General features: G+C 36.5%; 1 protein-coding gene across 1 annotated transcript; it reads right to left on the bottom strand.

Moving 5' to 3' along the window:
- Nucleotides 1-2,814: 2,814 nt before the first annotated feature.
- On the bottom strand, nt 2,815-18,715 carry LOC120328125 (uncharacterized). Its single transcript, XM_039394530.2, has 17 exons — nt 18,464-18,715; nt 17,863-17,970; nt 16,890-17,009; nt 15,759-15,919; nt 13,297-13,432; nt 12,439-12,571; nt 11,904-12,070; nt 10,566-10,808; nt 9,390-9,479; nt 8,563-8,815; nt 7,874-7,953; nt 6,662-6,812; nt 5,681-5,721; nt 5,358-5,443; nt 4,532-4,638; nt 3,380-3,532; nt 2,815-3,037 (listed from the first exon to the last, which is right to left on the bottom strand). Exons 1-17 carry the CDS (start codon nt 18,549-18,551, stop codon nt 2,842-2,844), a joined length of 2,313 nt encoding a protein of 770 aa, XP_039250464.2. The 5' UTR covers nt 18,552-18,715; the 3' UTR covers nt 2,815-2,841.
- Nucleotides 18,716-19,094: the final 379 nt, after the last annotated feature.

Below are 19,094 nucleotides of genomic sequence, written 5' to 3'. Positions count from 1 at the left end.
CTTTGTAAACTGATTGGCCTGATATCTTTATTGTTTTATCGTATTTTTGTGATCGCTGATGTGTCTTGACGGGAAATCGAAATAGTGTAACCTCATTCTGATCTCAACTTCACTTATAAGTTATAAGTTATAAGTTTATTTCGACTCCATAATCAGCAATAGACGATAAAAAAATATATAAAAACAAAAGTAAAAGTAACTGATTATAGAATCGGGAAAGCGAACAAAACCTAAAACTTCTGCTCAAATGAGCCGTTATATAGAATAAATAAAACATCAAGTCCAAAGTGTACATTTTGTGATATGCAAAACAAAACAAAACTTCTGCTCAAATGAGCCGTTATATAGAATAAATAAAACACCAAGTCCAAAGTGTACATTTTGTGATATGCATGTCGAAACTGTGTTACCATTATTTTATTTCTGTGAATCTGTGCAGTAATTTTGGGTGATAGTTATGGCTAAACTTTGAGTATGGATTGAACCTTAAAATTTGAAACATAATGAAATTGTATTGGGGGTATCCAATAATAATATTAATAATAAAAAAACTTTTTTGAAAATCAATAAGTCTTTTTTGTAAATTAATGGGAAAATAACGAACAAAGTAAAAAGCCTTCTCCGTAGTAAAAGAGCTTCGCAAAACAACGTTATCTGCAATAGCAGAATTTCGGTTTATTCCCAATTGGAATGACCCCACTACGGATGCCAATAATGTTGATTTTTCTTCTATTATAGGTTTTTGTTATCTTTCGAATTTAGAAGATTTGAACGAGCGACTAATTAGTATAAAATGAGATAATGCATTTAAACTTATTTTGAAGGTTTTGTTCATTTCCCAGATTCTTCAAATGTGTTTCGTTTTATTTTAGCGAATCTGCATTGAAATAGATCAGGGATGGCGAACCACTGACCCGCGGGTCACAAAGTGACCCACTGCGTTTTATTTGTGACCCGCCAAGCGAAGGCACGAATAAAATTAAAAAAAATGCTAACATATCAGTGATAAAAATTGATAAAACCGGCCTTAAATTAATCTAACAATAGCTAAACTATTATAATGTACCGTCAATTGGACAGTCAGGAAGGGCTGCGATCGCTCAAGTTCAAAATGTTGATTTTTGGGCCGGTATGGTAATTTTCAAAACCCCTAATCTTGTACGCATGTATGCACCGCTGTGTACCGTTATTCAGCTATTGGGCCTGACATCGTTTATGACATAACAATGCAATTGATCTGTTCATTTCTCGCAACGCCTGTCTTTTTTGGAATTGCATCTGCAGACTGTTTTAGGGGTTATACGAGAACTAGATGCTACTTTGCATTTTATTAGTTTCTCGTCTACAATGCTGTTGTGAAAACAAAAACTTTCAGTCTTGAAATAAAAATCTAGAAATCTGATGAAACAATGGGGCAGTGTAAAAGTGGCTTAATGTGGTTGAAAGCTGATCGAAAATTATAACGCTATCAAAGCGGAATTACCTCCAAACACTAGAACCGTAGAATAATTTAACGCATCATCCTAAACGTTTTCGTGTTTTCGTACTCTAATATCATAAAACCGAGTGCCATGAAAAGTCCCTGATAGAAGTGCTGCATAAGTAAAGCCCAAAACTACACCAACACCAGCTTATAAGATTTGTTTCAGAAGTTTCTTATAGATACAAACGTGAATTAAATATCTGTGACCCACTCTCTTCTGTTCCACGATAAAATTATAATTTTTGACCCATTCATTGAAAAAGGTTCGCCATCCCTGAAATAGATCATCTAAAAACCTACGGTATCCCTGACTGAACGCTGATTGAGGTAAAAATTTCAATACTCCCCTGTCTAAACACCATCAAAGAATGCAACATAAAGATTAGCTACCATGTTTTGTTATATCAATCATTTTCTTTGCATAACTGTATATATGATGCATCTCACCATCTGGTATATATGATGGGATACAGAACTATCGCTATACGCGCCATCGGCTGGAAACAGGACGAGAGGTTGAAAATATTATTAAGCTCGGCGGTGAGGCGTAATGTGCTAAGCGTTAGGAGTACGCTTGCCACGGCACAGCACCTCTGATTACCCTGCGTAGGTTCGCATCCCGTGGGTGATAATTATGTGGGAGAGGGTTGCTGGACTCCTCGAGGGCATAGGGTGGTTCACGTAACCGCTGGTCGGATTCCTCCACCAAGTTCATGCATCTGGAAGCAAAATAACTGGCTAACTAATTCCATACCTGACATTGGCGCGGCGGTGTGGCTCAACGGGCTAAGCGTTAGGAATACGCTGGCCACCGCACCTCTAATTACTCTGCGTGGGTTCACAGGTTCGAATCCCATGCAGGGATGGTTATGTGCGAGAGGATTGCTGGACTCCTCGCCGTCGTTGGGTGGTTCACGTAACCGCTGGTCGGTTACGGCTTCATCCACCACCAAGTCCATGCTTCCGAAAACAAACAATACAGTAAAACTAATCCCATACCCGACTTGGAATGGTAACCGGACGAGAGGCCGTGGTTCGTCATATAGATAAGCCGTCTTATCGGCTTTCCTCTCCCCGGGATAAATATGTAAATCCTATCCTATGGACTGGTAACCGGACCTGACATCGTGGTTAACCATATGATTAAGTTGTCTTAACGGCTTTCCCCCTGCCCGGATTAAATATGTAAACCCTAAGCCGCCTTGTTAGCTTTCCTGTCCTCTGGACGAATATCAGAATGGTGCTCATTTATAGAAACAAACGTCTTACATATTTTTTACCTGTTTGCGTATATATTATATTCATCTACATTCAATACCAGCATCGAAAAATAAAAGCAAAACGTTAAAAAACTCGAATTAGATTTCGTAAATATTTAAATGAATCTTTGAAAATTTCTTTGGTTCGACTGTTTCATCTCGACATAAAATATCATCTTTTCCATCTCCGTTTGCATCAACGACGTAAACTTTCCAATTACTATCAACACAAAGATTGCCGATCATCACCGGATCTTTGGGTTCTCCACGTCGAATTGGGAAGAGTATCATGTCTCTGAAAAAAGTTTTTTATTTGAGAGACATAAATAATGTTCTTTTTCAATTCTTCCAAAATTATCATTCATTTGTGTGTTGGGAGAATTTAAAAAACTTAACACATAAGGACACAAAATAAGGTGTGATCATAATTATATCTCGTCCTGCTTCCAGTATAAAATGGGTTGTGATCTATTTCAGTGTTTCACAACCTAAATATGTAAATCCTCTCCTAGCCTAAAGGTTGGGAGCCACTGACCTATTCTCTACCACCACAGGATCAATAACCAGGCGTGGGACTGTGGTCAACATTTCACAATGAATAAATGGAATTTCATCTTTAATCCAAGACACCACTTACGTTTCGACACCATCTACTGCAACACATAGGACATCAGTTGTTCCATCTCCATCAAAATCTCCAGTGTGTAAACTTTTTAAAATGCAATTATGTAACTTCCCTTCCCAAGATATTTTATCAAGTCTGTTGCCTCGGCCGGCTAGTACTATCTTTCTGAAATAACAATGATTAGTTATCAATATTATTACAGTTTGGTTGAACAACATGATTCTAAATATGTTGAAAGTACAAGACTGCATCTCTATCTACAAGACTCTATGAATAATTTTATTGGCACTCCAGAAGTATGTTTACCAATATGGATATAACTAATTTTGTTCGCCTACTTTACATCAAGTTGTGTAAAGGGACTGAAGCCTATGGACAGGTGAGGGGGTATATTCTATTGGCTCACACATACAGTCCCGGAACTTCGCAGGGTCTTCCTATCTCTAGAAAAATAACGTTTTTAAACCTTCAACGAAAGCGAAGATTAGACTTAGATTGCAGAATGTCAGAGACGTGAGGCATTGCTTACAATCTGAATATTTTATGCCGCAAATGAATTTTTTTTAAGCAGTTCCATTTCCACAATCAACTTTGATTTCCATAATTATCGAATAGATATTGTGGGCCTGAATGCTTTATGTAGTTGAATAGAAGCTCACTTTGAAATTTCAATAGACACTAGGAAGGAAGGTTTGACTAGAGCTTGTGTCGGAATTGATTTAACTGAACCCGGGTTGAAGAAAAAATTCTTGATAACACTTATCTGGGACTCATTTTTTGAATGGCTTGAAGTCGGAATTGGATGAAACTTGTCTTTGACTCTACTGTCCCGATTCACATATTCATCTCGGGGCGAGGGAAGCCGATAAGACTGCTTAATCATATGGCGAACCACAATCTATCGTCCATGTCGGATATGGAATAAGTCAGTCAGTTATTTGTTTTCGGAAGCATGGACAGGATGGTGGAAGTAGCCGCAATCGACCAGTGGTTACGTGAACCACCCTGCAGAGGCAAGGAGTTCAGCAATACTCTCGCACATAACTAAATGGGATTCAAACCTGCAATCCTCGCAGAGTAATCAGAGGTGCTGTGGCGAGCTTATTCCTCTAAGGCTTAGCATGATACACCATATCGCCAAGAAAACATCAACAAAATACTTACACATCTCCTTCTTCATTCCTACACAAGATGTCACTCCTTCGATCTCCATTAAAATCTCCAAACAACCACTGAGTTTTCAATCCTGGTTCACAGACTGATACTGGAAGCTGAAACAAATATTTGTCGTTTGTAGTAAAATGAACATGGTGCGGTCCAACTGAGGCCGTTACACGTAATATATGACCATATTTTAGACAAAATAATGTAATAAATAGGTTCTCAAAATGCTCTATATGGAGCCCCAGGGCTTCTTGAGAGAAACCTAGGGGTTATGAGAGCTATCCGTTTACTTATTAAAATTCTGACTTGGCTAATTTTGTAACTGTCCAAAAAAGCAATAAATACATCGGAGTCATTAAATAAAGTAATTTTAATTTACTAAAGAACATTAATCTTTTTTTTTTTAGATATTTTGCGGGGCTTCGTAAATAATAGTCAACGTTTTCATGGGCTCCATAGCCGCCCAAACGTTTGAGAACCTCTGATGTGATACATAATACATCAATTATAGGAATATTAACTTCAATCTGATGATAGAACAATTTAACTTCAAATTTTACAAAATTTTCAAGGATAGCAGAATAAGTAAATAGATGATAAAAATGCTGTTATGTCAAAAACAATTCTAATAATCGAACATGTTTAAAAAAAAGTTACATTGATTCTCAAGTTTTGATGACCTTACAGAATCTAACAATCGAAATGCTTATCTGGTTTTACCCTTCGCATTCAACATTTGCCACGGTCATAATCCAGGATCAGTCAGAACATATAAGTGCTTTTAAATTATCAGGAGTTGAATTTGATGAGTTTCAATATAACTAACCTGGTTTTCTGATCTCAAAAACCAAGCAGGTTCTTCCATTGCCTTCGATATAGCTGAGTTATCAAACCATTTGTCAGGGATTGCACCTTATAATATGATAAAGCAAAATTACTAACCAGTCATTTTGTCCCCATCTTAGATAGAAATAGGTCCACCTTATATTTCTAATTTCAAACGATAGACAACACTGGAAGGATATGCAGGAGTTGCAATTTGTAAAAGTCAAGCCATAGCCTACATCTGAAATGAATAACTGGTTAACTAATCCCATACCCTGCATGGACTAGTAACTGGATGAGAGGATTAGTATTAACAACACTCACCATAAGGACATTGAACATCAGAGCAAACCTCAGATTGATACCTGAAAAAGTGAAATGCATGGCACGATGGTCATCGATAAACAAAAAGAAAGATAGTTTAAAAGCCAATTCATTTTCATGGAAATGATATCCTATTTAAGGGAGAGTTGATATTAAAAATAAATAAGAATGAAAAAGTTATTTCCATATTTATGTTAATAATGGACACGTATGTATCATTAGGTTAATACCGTGATACCTCGGTACTCAGACATAATCCGTTCAGGATTGGTGTTCGACTACTGATTTGTTTCAGTAACAAAACCCTTTTTGCCTTGAGAAACAATGGTAATTATTTTAATTTATTCCAAAATACCCAAAATATTAAATAAATATGTACCAAAACAAAAAATAATTATTTAAATGCGTACATAATAGAGATGAATTTATAATTTTTTTTTTTGCATAAGTACTGAATGTTCAAGCGAATTACTGAGGGCTCTATGGGATTCCTTTTTTGTTTTGCAAAGACGTCATCTCACATTGGCGGCGCTAGGGTGTTTGATCACCGAATTCGTGTACCACATCATTTTTCACCAGAATTTTTCGGTCGACGACCGAATTGTTCGAGTATCGAGTCGCTCGACTATTGAGTTATCACTGTAATATGATTGGGTTTAATGTTCCTTCCTGAACTTTCTGCGCATACGTTGTTCTTGTTCATATACTAACATACATCAACTTTTGTAATGACATAACAAGCAATGTCAAGCTTATCCTAGACTTTCCACTTACAACAATATTGTCTCTAGAAATCGATTCAAAATTCAAAACCCTCAACTGCTTTCGTGTTAGTGAGTTTCAATATGCCAGACTCCCAGCAGCCAAGTGGAGCGAGCACTCAACTCGATTCACTACACTATTCTGCACTTTATTTAAAATAAAATCTAATACTGATATTGAAATCAGATAGTTCATGTTAAAAATACTTTCTAGACTGACTGTATTCCATCATCGTCCACGATTCCTCCACATTCTCTAGATCTCTTTCTTGAAATTGTTTTGCATTCTCTGAATCTAGATCTCAGTCCACCACCACATTCAACTGAACATTGACTCCAATCACTCCATGGATCAAATCTATTGAATTCGCCTGACGTTTGAAAAGTACTTCAGAATGAATAATTTATATTTCCACTCATCCTAAGGTACAGGTATGTACGGTATAGCTTTATGGGAGAAATACAATCTAGTGGAAGCCTCAACTAACAACAGCATGTTGATATATCTACGTTATCAAGATGTCTTGCATAGCATCCCATAGCCAAATAAGAAGTGCTAATTGAGTCAAAGTAAAAGCCGTTCTTTTTCTATTCTGCTAAAAAAACTGTACTCCTGTAGTGTATGTACCAGGTTAAGGTTGGGCCATAATTTTACTCTGATTTTCCTTATTTTAATTCTATTGCGAGTTCAGGGCCTGACTGTGTTAGCCAAGTGAATATACCCCCTGCCCATAGGTTTCAGTCCCTTTACAGTTTTACACAACTTGATGTAGGCGAACAAAACTAATTTCCCCTCATATTGGTACACACACTTCTGGAGCACTGAAAAAAATCTTGGTCCATTACAGAAGAAATAAAACATAAGATTTTAAATCAATTTCACTTCATCCACTTTTATTCCTGAGCCTGTCCCTTTTTGACACAGGTATACAAGATACCTTACTCATCATTGGCTGCTTATACATGGCCTTGTTTGGAGTGAAGATGGCTAATGAAAAAATGATGCTGCATTCAAATTCCGTAGTACTATCAATATAATTTAGACCGGTGGTTCTCAAACTCCTTGGGTCGCGCCCCCTTTTAAAATTTGCCATGTCCCACACCCCACCTCAAAAATATTTAGCTAACAATAAGATACAAATAACAGATAGTAAGGCGAAAGTATGTTTTGTTCAAAAAACACGTTGAAAATCTGTGGATAGAATTGCAATTTCTGAACAATGAAGAAAAGTAAATATCCAAAATAAGGCGCGCAAGATCAAATCAAATATTTTTATTTTTAATTAGCTTCATGCCCCCTAAAAAATTGTCTACGCCCCCCCTTGTGGGGCACGCCCCACCGTTTGAGTACCACTGATTTAGACTTTGGTAAAGACTTTTTGTTCTCCATTGCCCTGTGCAAAACTAATCACCCCTTGATAAGCAAACCTACTTGATCTACACTCCATTGTATTGCACATTTCATATTGATAATGATCTCCTCTGCATTTCCCTCTGCTACATTCTCGAGATCTGAGAAAAATGCAAAGTTGGTCATATTACAATACAGAAACTAGAAACTTAAAAACACAGGAAGGGTTGGTGCCCTTCATAAGAATCCCCAATGTTCAAACCACCAATTTTACCATGAATTCACCATTCAAAGATTACTTTAACAATTTCCCTAATGTTTTATACCAATCATAATAGCAACCTTGTAATAAATCTAACTTATATTCAAATCCGCAGTTCACTCATTATTGTTCACCCTAACATTAATAGCAATTTAGCAAAACCGATTAAACGACTTAAGCGTATGGCAAACCACGGCATCTCATTTGGTTACTAGAAATGTCGGGTATAGAAATAGTTTACGATTTATTTGTTTCAGATGCACAAACATGAGTTCCATTTAGAGTCCATCAAAACAAGCAGTGTAACAGATCGCCAATCTTATTCTCACAAAATAACTAAAAGTTCAATGTGTACAAAATGGGTGCTCCGGAAGTATAAGCACCAAGATGGTGCACAACCTGAACATAGTATGTGTACCAGGTTGGGGTTCAGGTTGTGCGTCATCTTGGTGCACATACTTCGGGAGCGCCACAAAATGTAATAGCGCAAAATGACAAATTTGTTCACCTGAATGTTGCTCCACCGCCACACGTTTCAGAACACTCAGACCAATCTGACCACTTTGACCATCTCGGCTTCAAAGAACTTCTCATCGGACAAGGAATATCTTTACATGGAAGAGTCATCACACTCCCACCTCGGCACATCCCTGCTACTGTATGTCCTTTCTCTGTTTTACATTTACGATATCGACTCATAATTGCTCTCGGTCCACAGGTGTGGTCACATTTCCCCCAACTCGCCCAATTTGTCCAGAATGCTGGAACGGACAATGATAAAATAGAATGGTTAGAGGACTAGTATGTGGCTGAAGTGGTTAAAGCGTTAGACTAAACTTTGTTTGCATCGCAGAGTATATATCGTGGGTTCAAAGTCCATGCTCACCACCACTTCACCAAAGGTGTAATATTTTGGGTAGGCAATTTCGGTTTTTCGGCCAAAAACAGTAGCTTGTCAGATATCACTGGATACTTTGGCCTTGTTCAAGGCAAAAAGCATAAATGAAATGTTGTAAATTAGCTACAAGTTGTGTTGCTACAATAAGCTGCATTGTACGCGGGCCCAAAGAACTTCTTTCTACTTTATGCAAATAATATTGAGAAACGCAGAAAAGAATATACTGCTTCAAGTATCTGTATACAATGAATGCACAATTGGGTAACTATTGCTGACCTGGACTTGTAATTAGACAAAAGACCTGGGACAGCAATATGATTTGGCCATCTTACTGAATTTTATCTCTACCAGACATCACTCTACTAAGAAGGATCAGAAGTCGGCAGTATGCCGCATTGTGCTGAGAAATAGGAATACACTTGCTATCCTATGCTTACCCTGAACTTGATGAGCAGACCTGACCATTGTTTCCATAATTTCGTCTGTATTGTTTCCCAACACAGTCTCTTGTTCCACAATTTCCATTTCTGAATAATTAATACAGAATGAAAAACTTTATGTAAATACAAAATAATAGTTTACACAAGTGATCAACAGGTAAACATTATGTACTGCTGGGCCAAATATGCACAATGAGTATGCTTTGATTCCGCATATAAACAATCGCCACATTAAACTTTGAATTGAAACTTTGCACCTGTAACTCCAATTTCTGTCTCAGTTACAATTACAATATTTAGATATTATAATAATAAAGAACTTGAAAATGAACTTGAAGCCATGAATGAGAAGGAATCAAAAGATATGAGTCAGAAAAATATGAAATTGAATCTTGAATTTGAATCATTGAAAGTAATTAGCTCTTCTAATTTTATTCCTTTATTGTGATTACAGTTATCTTTCTGGACTTACTTACCGAGTAGTTATTGGTTTAGTGCAGTGGTTCCCAAACTTTTTAGAGTTGGTACCCACTATTTTTTACCACAGCTTATGGCGACCCATTTAACTTTAATAAATTAGTAAAACATTGATGGAGGAAACAAATTTAATTTCTCAAATTGAATTTTCAGTGAAGCTAGTGAGAAAGATGAGATTGTTTCTTGCTATTTTCCATAATAGACTTGACATTTATTTCAATTTCAGATAGTTTTAGACGTAAAAAATTGAAAAGTTGCAGTTTATTTCGAAATTAGCTTTTAAATTTGCTTTGCCACCGATCCTAATCACCAGTATAATTGATCAAAGCTTTCTACATCTTTTCACGACCCACTGAAATTCCTCTTGCGACTCACCAGTGGGTCGCGACCCATAGTTTGGGAACCGCTGGTTTAGTGTATTTATCATAATTATCATAATATATTGTTATGAGAATTAATTCACTGATTATTGTCAAGCGACAATGGATTGCATCCGTATCACTGCTGTTATGAGTATTAGACGGTGGTCCATTTGAGTTTGGCTATACTGAGTGACTGTAATTATGTTGCATGTTCTTGTGTTTAGGCTAAGATGTGTTTTTAGTTTCTCAAAGCCATTAATTTTGGTAATAATAAATAACTGTCACAACATGTATATTCCTTCTTTCTAAATTATTATAAAAAATTCTTATTTACCAGCAGATTCAGGATCGATTCCTTTGCAGTAGAGACCATTGATATCCAACACATCGTTCTCAGAGAACAAGCCGTGATCTGAAACAACTAGAGGTTGTGATGTTTCGAGATCAATAATCGTTGGTTTGTCTTCTGCTATTGAGTAGGCATATCCACTGAACATCGTGACACTATCTTTGTCAAAATCTGTTGTGTATGGTTCTGTACGATCTTTAGAAACTGCATTGAACTTGTCCTTGTGTTCTGAAATAGTAGACTTGCTTTTAGCACTCATGGCCCCCTTATTTATCATTCCAGAAATATTTATATTGTTAATTTGATTGGTAGATTTCAAATCCCATTATGTTCAAACAATTCATGCTCAACAAAATGAAAACACCCACGGCAGTTTTGCGCATGGCATAATGGCCCCCTCCAACTGCTCTCGGTTAGGAACCACTGCTATAGGCTATGCTGTAACTCTCACATTCATTTCTGCATTTTCAAAGTTTAACTTGTTGAATATGGTTTAACTTTTGTTAGTTGAAATGACACAATTTAGAATATTATCAATATTCCATATTCAAAATATTATTGTAGAATGTATTCAATATTATTGTGGATTATTTGTTTTTCTCTGCTTCAATGCTTTAAATGTTCGAGGAAGTAACCGAATTGTAACAATGACAAACAGTCAGACGGTCAATTACAATAATCAGGCTTTGTCCAAGCTTGTGCCACTGCCTGAACTGATATTATCACTTGGCCCCAATATTGTTAGCATTCATATTTTCTTAAAATTGATTCTATACTATGTATTTATATGCCTCTCACTTCGAAACAAGTACGGTAGCCAATGCCATTTAAGTTTTATTGTAGTTTAGTTTGTAAAAACCACAATCTTCTCGTTTTGGCATTGCGAATTTATTACACCCTTGGTGAGGTGGCATGGGATTTAAACTCGGGAGTTTAAACTTGAGTTGAAGTCTTAAGAATAAATCTTATTATTTAACCCTGACAGGGTCAAACTACGGCACACGGGGCAAATTGGCTCGTTTGGTAATTCAATCTGGCCCGCCACAGCCAAACTAAAATCAAATTTTGATGCATTAGCAAAAAAATAGCTCAAGGAATTTGTTTAAATTGCGAATAAATTTACTTTTGGCACAAGGCTTATTGTTTTCTACTCTTGCTTTTGTAACCCTGAAAATATTGTTCATGAAATGTAACTTTTTTATGTCAGACTTTCATGGCCCGCCAGTCTGGGTCGGCAACATTTTTGGCACCTGGTTTAAATACCTTGCCCACCCCTGGTTTGAACACCAGACAACGACATCCACAATTATAATCAGCACCAACCTGCCATTACATTATCCAATTTAATCTCAATATAAGCTTCTCTGTCATGTCTTGCATGTTCATGTTGAAATCCTAAAGCATGCATGAGCATGTGTTCTACATGTCGAGATGAGAAACAATCGCCCATCACTATCTTTTGTTGACCTCCCTTGCGTCCAATGAAGGATCTGTTAAAATATAGAGACAGAAAGCTTTACATCTGAGATGGTGCATTATTAAATAGATTTCTTGTTTATAACTAACAGCGTGGGATTTTCAGGGAACGTGAACCCCCCTACAGCCATGAGGAGACCAGCAATCCTTTCGCATATAAGTATCCTATGTAGAATTCGAACCTCACGAAGGGTCATCAGTAGTGTGATGGCAAGCATATTTCTAATGATTAGGAACAATGCGCCAACTGCTGACAAGGCATCTGTAGAGGAAAGCTAATAAGACAGTTTAATCAAATATATGGCGAGCTACAGCCTTTTGTTGAAGAAAGAGTGAAAGCGTACTCTTCACAGAGAAGAATTCCAGAATAAAATCTACCTACGTGCAATCAGGGGATTCTGTTTTTGTTACAAATAAATAATCCAATTCTTCATGTTTCCGATCTTTAAATCTGATGCAAGTTTCCTTCTCAAGTTGTCCAATAGCTCGTTTCCATGAAGAGATTTGTTCTTCAGCTGTGATGGAAAATGAAAGCTTGTAATCAAATGTGTAAACCAGTGGTTCCTAAACTGTGCGTTGTGACGCGAAATTACTTTTTGTCTGGCGTTGTTTAGATTTGGCATAAAATGATTAAATCTTTCAAGAATATGGTTGAGTTTGAGATTTTTGGTAACATCGACATTCTATTGCGGTATCTTTTTAACTGCATTGATGACTATATTCTTTTTAAATGACAAGATATTAAATCTCTCTCTCTCTCTCTCTCTAGCAAACAATCACCAGTGAAATTATGATTGGAGCAGCCCAGGTTGAAATATCAGTTCACCTGGCCTGAGGTCATGCCAAAAGATATTCAATCAAGGCAATTGGAAGAAGTAAAGACTTGGGATAAGCGACCTTCTTTGACTCAGGTCGAGCTAAATCTTCAAATAAATGTGACTCAAGTCCCATTCGTCCCAACAGCGCAAATGGTCATTTGAGAGTTTCAATCAAGCTCCAACAATTTTAATAAAATGGTGCAATTGCCCGATTGTTTACTTGTTGGAAAAAACTATGTTTGCATAGCAGGTTACTGTTCTCAAATTCAATTTTCATGCCTGCCACCTCACATAAGGTGTGATGAATGCTTCAAAAATAGTATAGGCTTATATATATATATATACATATCACTGGTTGCCTATGTATAGCATTGTTCTGAATGAAAACACTCAACAAAAAAACAAATACTGAAATAACATACTTAAATCAGCATCCAAGTTATAGGCAATAGTCAGGTGATTTTCCTCTCCTTCAAATTTGTCTCGTGTCCACAATGGAATTCCTACATCTTGTCCTTCAATATTAAAATCCTGTCGCTCATTGGATAGACCAAATTCCTAGGAACAAAAACTTTTTTTTGTACAAAATTTGAGTGCAAATCAAAGATTGTTACGCGCACTCATGACATAAGATTTCATTTAAATATGAGATATGAGTAAATTGTCAATTATTCTGGTCGAAATGTCGATTGTCGGGCTATATGGAAATTTCAGTTAAAGTTACTCAATTTTTGAATGTTAGTTAGATCAGTGTCAGCTGGTTCGATTTTGAGGAATAGTTTGATGTTTGTCCCATTCAACTAAGTGTCAAAGTCTCACTAAATTCCAGTAAAGTCGCTAAAAGACTATTACTTTCATTTTATTTTCAAATTACGTATGAGTTATATGGGACCAGATATTTCACTAAGCAACAAGTAACAAACAGATGGTAAGGCGATAGTATGTTTCATTCCAAAAGCATGTTGAAAATACGTGGATGGAACGTTGATATTGAAATAAATCGAATGATTTGAAATGTAAATATGCAGAATGAGGCAGGCAAGATCAAATCCAACAAATATATTTATTTTTAATAAGCTTCATGCCCTCTCGAAAAACTGTCTACGCCAGGGGATCTCAAACTTTTGGTGCTGAGGAGCCTTTGGAAAGGTTGACTATCATTCACGGAGCCCCAAAATAAACGTTAAAATTGTTACTTTCCGATTAATATAACTTTAACTCAATTTAAATACTATACCCTTTCAATAGGGTTAATACAAGTCATGAATAAATCTAAATTTCAAAGATAAATTGTATATATTAAGGCTGTAAATTAGGGGTCTAATCTTTTCCCCTCTTGACATTTTTGGAAGACTTAAAAGGCCTCTAATAACGTGCGCGATTGCATTTTGTTACAATCGCCGATTGTTTTCGTCAGCATGGCGTGTTTTTAAACCTCAAACATCTTTACGCCGGTGTTTATTCTTCCTAAATCAAAAATTTCCCTCGGCATATACATGTATTGTTCCACAATGACGACGACAAATGCTTTTTCGTTCTCGTGGGGAATTATGAGTTCAATGTGAAAAACATGTTACCATAATATAATCATCGGCGACGAAATACTACAAAATAATAGTTAGTAAAGAGGTCCGCAATTCAAATTTCTTGATTGAAAAGCGGCGTTCTAAAATATTAGAACTAAAACTTAAAATGAAAGATAACACTATAAGTTTTGTTTCAGCAGACTCACATTAGAATAAAAACGCTTTAATAGACATTGTAAATCACAAAATTTGGTGTTATGTTAGGTTTTCTTCGGTTATTCATCGTAGTGACTGCGAAATTGAAACACAGTCAATTAATTATGCGCACGATGTATCATTTTTCCATTCTGAAACTACCGACGGAGCCGCATGCACCAAAATAAATTTTGCCAAGACCTTGTGATTTTTCAAACGGCGATATCTTGCTTAAAAATAATCTCGAGTGCGAAAGAACAAATCAAATTTAACAAATCCCAAGATCGCAAAAATAAGACTCCAATTTATTTATAGTTGGCAGTTTATCACGCAGTTTATGTTATTTTACAATAGTATTTTTTCATTTCAGTAATCCTAATAGTAGTCTCGAACGTGAGTAACGATGAGCACAATTAAATTATTGCGACAAGACACTTCAAATGGTCGCATCGGTCATGAATTGAATATTTTACGCAACAGAAATCTCGTTATCCGTTTTTTTTTAATCGCAAAGAATGTTGCGCGGAAATTTCGGATTCCAATGGTGAATCTCCTCCCTCTTAAAAATCCTGGCTGCGCTCCTGCTTATAAATAATATCATTTTAATTCCGCCACTTTGCCATATTTCGAGGCTATATTGTTGTCAAATTTTATCAAAGCTGTCATTGATTCTTTGAACAGTTACAAAATTAGCCAAGTCAGTATTCTGAAAAGTAATCGAATAGTTCGCGGAGCCCCTGGTTTTCTCTCGCGGAGCCCTGGGGCTCCGTACGGAGCACTTTGAGAACCTATGGTCTACGCAACCCCTACATGACAGTATTGGTACCATTTTAGAACCTTGAGCATTGCTCTTTTGTTAATTTATATGAAAAGGCTTTGGCTATGCCTGCCTCTGATTTTCCATCTGTACTACAAACTACCGTGTTTCCTCGAAAATAAGACCTAGCCTGAAAATAAGACCTGCTCTGAATTTTAAAAATGATTTTACTATAAGACACCCCCCAAAAAAGCCCTAGTGTCATTTTTCTATACAGAATTAAAATAGGACCCAGTCTTATTTTCAGGGAAACAATGTACTAAAAACAGCCGTGCATTTATTCTTCATGATTAACAATTATTTGTATCGAATCAACTTCTATATAAAAAAATAAAAGATGTCTCACATCCATCATGACTGGAACATCTGCTTCATCAAATGCGATATCTCCTTGCAATATTCCTCTTCCTCCGCATTGGCAACCAGTGGCACAACCATCTGAATCTACTTGGAATCCAAAAGGACAAGGCACTTTACAATTCAGAACATCAAATTTGCACTTTATACCTGAAAAAAATAATGTAAGATGGAAATTCTTTGAAACACATAGACCTATGTGAATGCTTATAGTCGAAATTTCAACTCAAAATGATCAAAAGGGACTTCCAAAAAATCACTTTTTTAAATGAACTTGCCAAGCTCATTAATACTCCACCAAAAGTTCAGAAGTTGTAATATCTGTATAATAAAGACAGCAGGGCAACATTTATTTCAACTTTGAAACACACATAACATTTTATTGAAATACTCTTTCTTGCCTTGGAATCCTCGAAATATATCGAAGAGAAAAGTGATATGTTTTAGGGATAAGCAGGTTTATGCATAATTATACCATAACAAAAATGTGTCAAATAAATCTTCAAACTTCGTAATCTTGTTTGTGACAAAACCTATTTCTGAAAGGACCGGAATCAAGTCCATGCATCTGAAATAAATAACTGGCTATCTAATCCCATACCCAAGCTGCGGTGCTCCCGAAGTATGCGAACCAAGATGGCGGACATCGGAACGTAACATGGGTAACAGGTTAGGGTTAGGCAATAATTTTTTTTCAATTTTTCTTATTTTTGTCCTATTATCAGTTCGAAGACTAGCCAAGAGCCTCCCGTAGTATTTATAGCTAAAATTATGGCCTAACCCTTACCTAGTACACATATTACATTCCGATGTCCGCCATCTTGGTTCGCATACTTCGGGAGCCCCCAAGATGCAATGGTAACCGGACAAGAGGCCGTGGTTCGCCATAGGATTAAGCTGTCCTATCGGCTTCTCATGCAGATCCCAAATAAAAATTTTAATAAGTGATTACATCACAGACCAAGCTCATTTCGAAGCTCACAACTTTCATTGTTTATCATCAATTTTATTGATGATTAGTGTATTGTGATCAGCGAAATATCTTTCAATTAGTGAAATGTCTGAGTTCGGCCTACCCGATACATTACACTCTGGATGATGAAGCTTAGAACTTGCTTACTTTGACAAAACATAATATCTTCTACAGACGGTTGTTGGACTGACGTTCCAGCACTTTTTCCTGTATTTTTTCTCGATTCAATTTCTTCACAAACACTTCTCAACGCTGCTGTTTTTATTCCTGCAAAAGATAATCAGTTATATAAAAAGTACAAAAAATGAAAGAACACTTTCTCATAGCTCAAAAAATAGGAAGCAGTCACTTTCTAATCTTTCTTGATGTCTATTCTATGTTAATTATTATGAACAATAAATTGAGAACAATTTCATTTTAACACACATGTGATAGCAGCATCGCTATTTTTCCTTTTATGCTTTGTAGGTTGGTGGGCTCTTGTCAAACTGGATACTCTAACAAAACATTACCCGAGAACATTTAAACTGAGAGATACTTTTTATAGAAAAAAGCAAATATCTAGGTGAAGAAACATGCGAACAATCATGTGTCAAAAGCTACTGGGACCACATAATTCATAACAGTTTAGAATCACACGTTTGTCAATACTGTTTGACGCAAGATTCAAAGCAGTTCATGTAAATTCAAACCATCTTTGAGGGAGAATGACGTTCACTCCATTTAACATTTCAGATTAAATCCAAACAAGGTTTAGTACTCATGCTTGGTTAGGATAGGATAGGTTCGATAAGATTTACATATTTGTCCCAGGGGAGAGAAAAGCGATAAGACGCCTTAATGATATGGCATACCGGAGCATTTTGTCTGGTTACCAGCCCAAGTTGGGTATGGAGTTAGTTAGTTATTTGTTTTCAGATGCATGGACTTGATAGTGGAGAGTGCCGTAACCGCCCAGTGTTTACATGAACCACCCTACGGCGGCAGGTCCAGCAATCCTCTCGCCCATAACTATTCTCACATCTGATTCGAACCTGCGAACCCTCGTGGGGTAATCAGAGGTGCCGTGGCCGGTTCTGAACAAACTTACCGTAAGTTGATCAAACGTTAACTTTCTTACCATTCGTAACTAGAACAACAACAAAAATGATGACGACAAGAATAACAGAACAGCTGAATACAATCATCAATTTTTCTGTTGGATCAATTGGAGTCTTCACTTTAGATGCTAGAAATAATGTGTATAGGTTTATTTGAACTCCATTATCAGCAATGACGCCAATAAAATAAATCGATAAACTAAAGCAAATACAAACTGATTATAGAATCATGAAACATAACCTCGAGTAAGATAAAGAAATTAAACGTACACAGTGTAAATAAGAGAATGTTGCCAAAAGATGTAGATGTTCATTCTAACTGAGAAAAATGCGTGCACTTAGACTATATTAACATCATGTTTGGTAGAATATTGGATTGGAGCCAACCACTCCCCCTCTCCCCCCCCCCCCCTAATTTTCGAAGCTTACGTAGGTAATCAGCAGTCGTAGGATGTACGTATCGTAATATTCTAAAGTCTAAACTTAGGAAAAGTACGGTACGGATACGCTGCCGGTATATTTTCCCGTTTTTAAAAAAAATGGGAAATTGTTCTTATAAGACACCAGAATTGACATTTTTTGACAATAAACATTAGACTACTGGTATGTTGTTGGACTCACAATTTTCTTTTTCGTTATCTTCAACTTTTTCTCCGGAAGATGCTGTGGAAATTACATCGATCGTTTCATCGGTCTTATCGTCTGCCATTATCGATTATTTTATTTAAATGAGTGCAAGAAATTTATATTTTATCAAAAATAAATCTACTTTCTGAGTTCAGGACTACAAAACAAGTGGTTGGCCACACAGTACAGTACTGCAATACTGGCAGACAACGAGAATCCCCGCCGCTTTGATGTAACTATGACGACGGCTCTTGGGCGCCACCAAAGTGACTACTTGGGCGCTACTACATTGGAAAATATCGTTCCTAACCATGTTATGAATCACAGGCGTACGCTAGTGGTCGGTCAGTCATTTTCTTTTTGAAACGCACAACACTTTTTATTTTACTTATAAGACTTAATAATGCACGCACTATGAAATACTCAAACTGTACTGGAGTGCGACTTGCGCATAACGCTGGCTGAACACCTATGAAACATTGAAGAAATAAAGTAGCCTAGTACATAGCCTTTTATACATACCGTGTTATTACGAACTGTTTTTTAAAAAGAATTTTAATATGGGCCCCAACCCCTGTTAAAATAAGACCTATTGATAAGGCAATTTTTTATCTAGTCGGTAGCG

This window comes from Styela clava, chromosome 7, assembly GCF_964204865.1.
Source record: "Styela clava chromosome 7, kaStyClav1.hap1.2, whole genome shotgun sequence".
In the NCBI taxonomy this organism is placed as follows: Eukaryota; Metazoa; Chordata; class Ascidiacea; order Stolidobranchia; family Styelidae; genus Styela; species Styela clava.
Note: the sequence above shows the minus strand (reverse complement) of the source record. Positions and strands in the feature narration are given on the sequence as shown.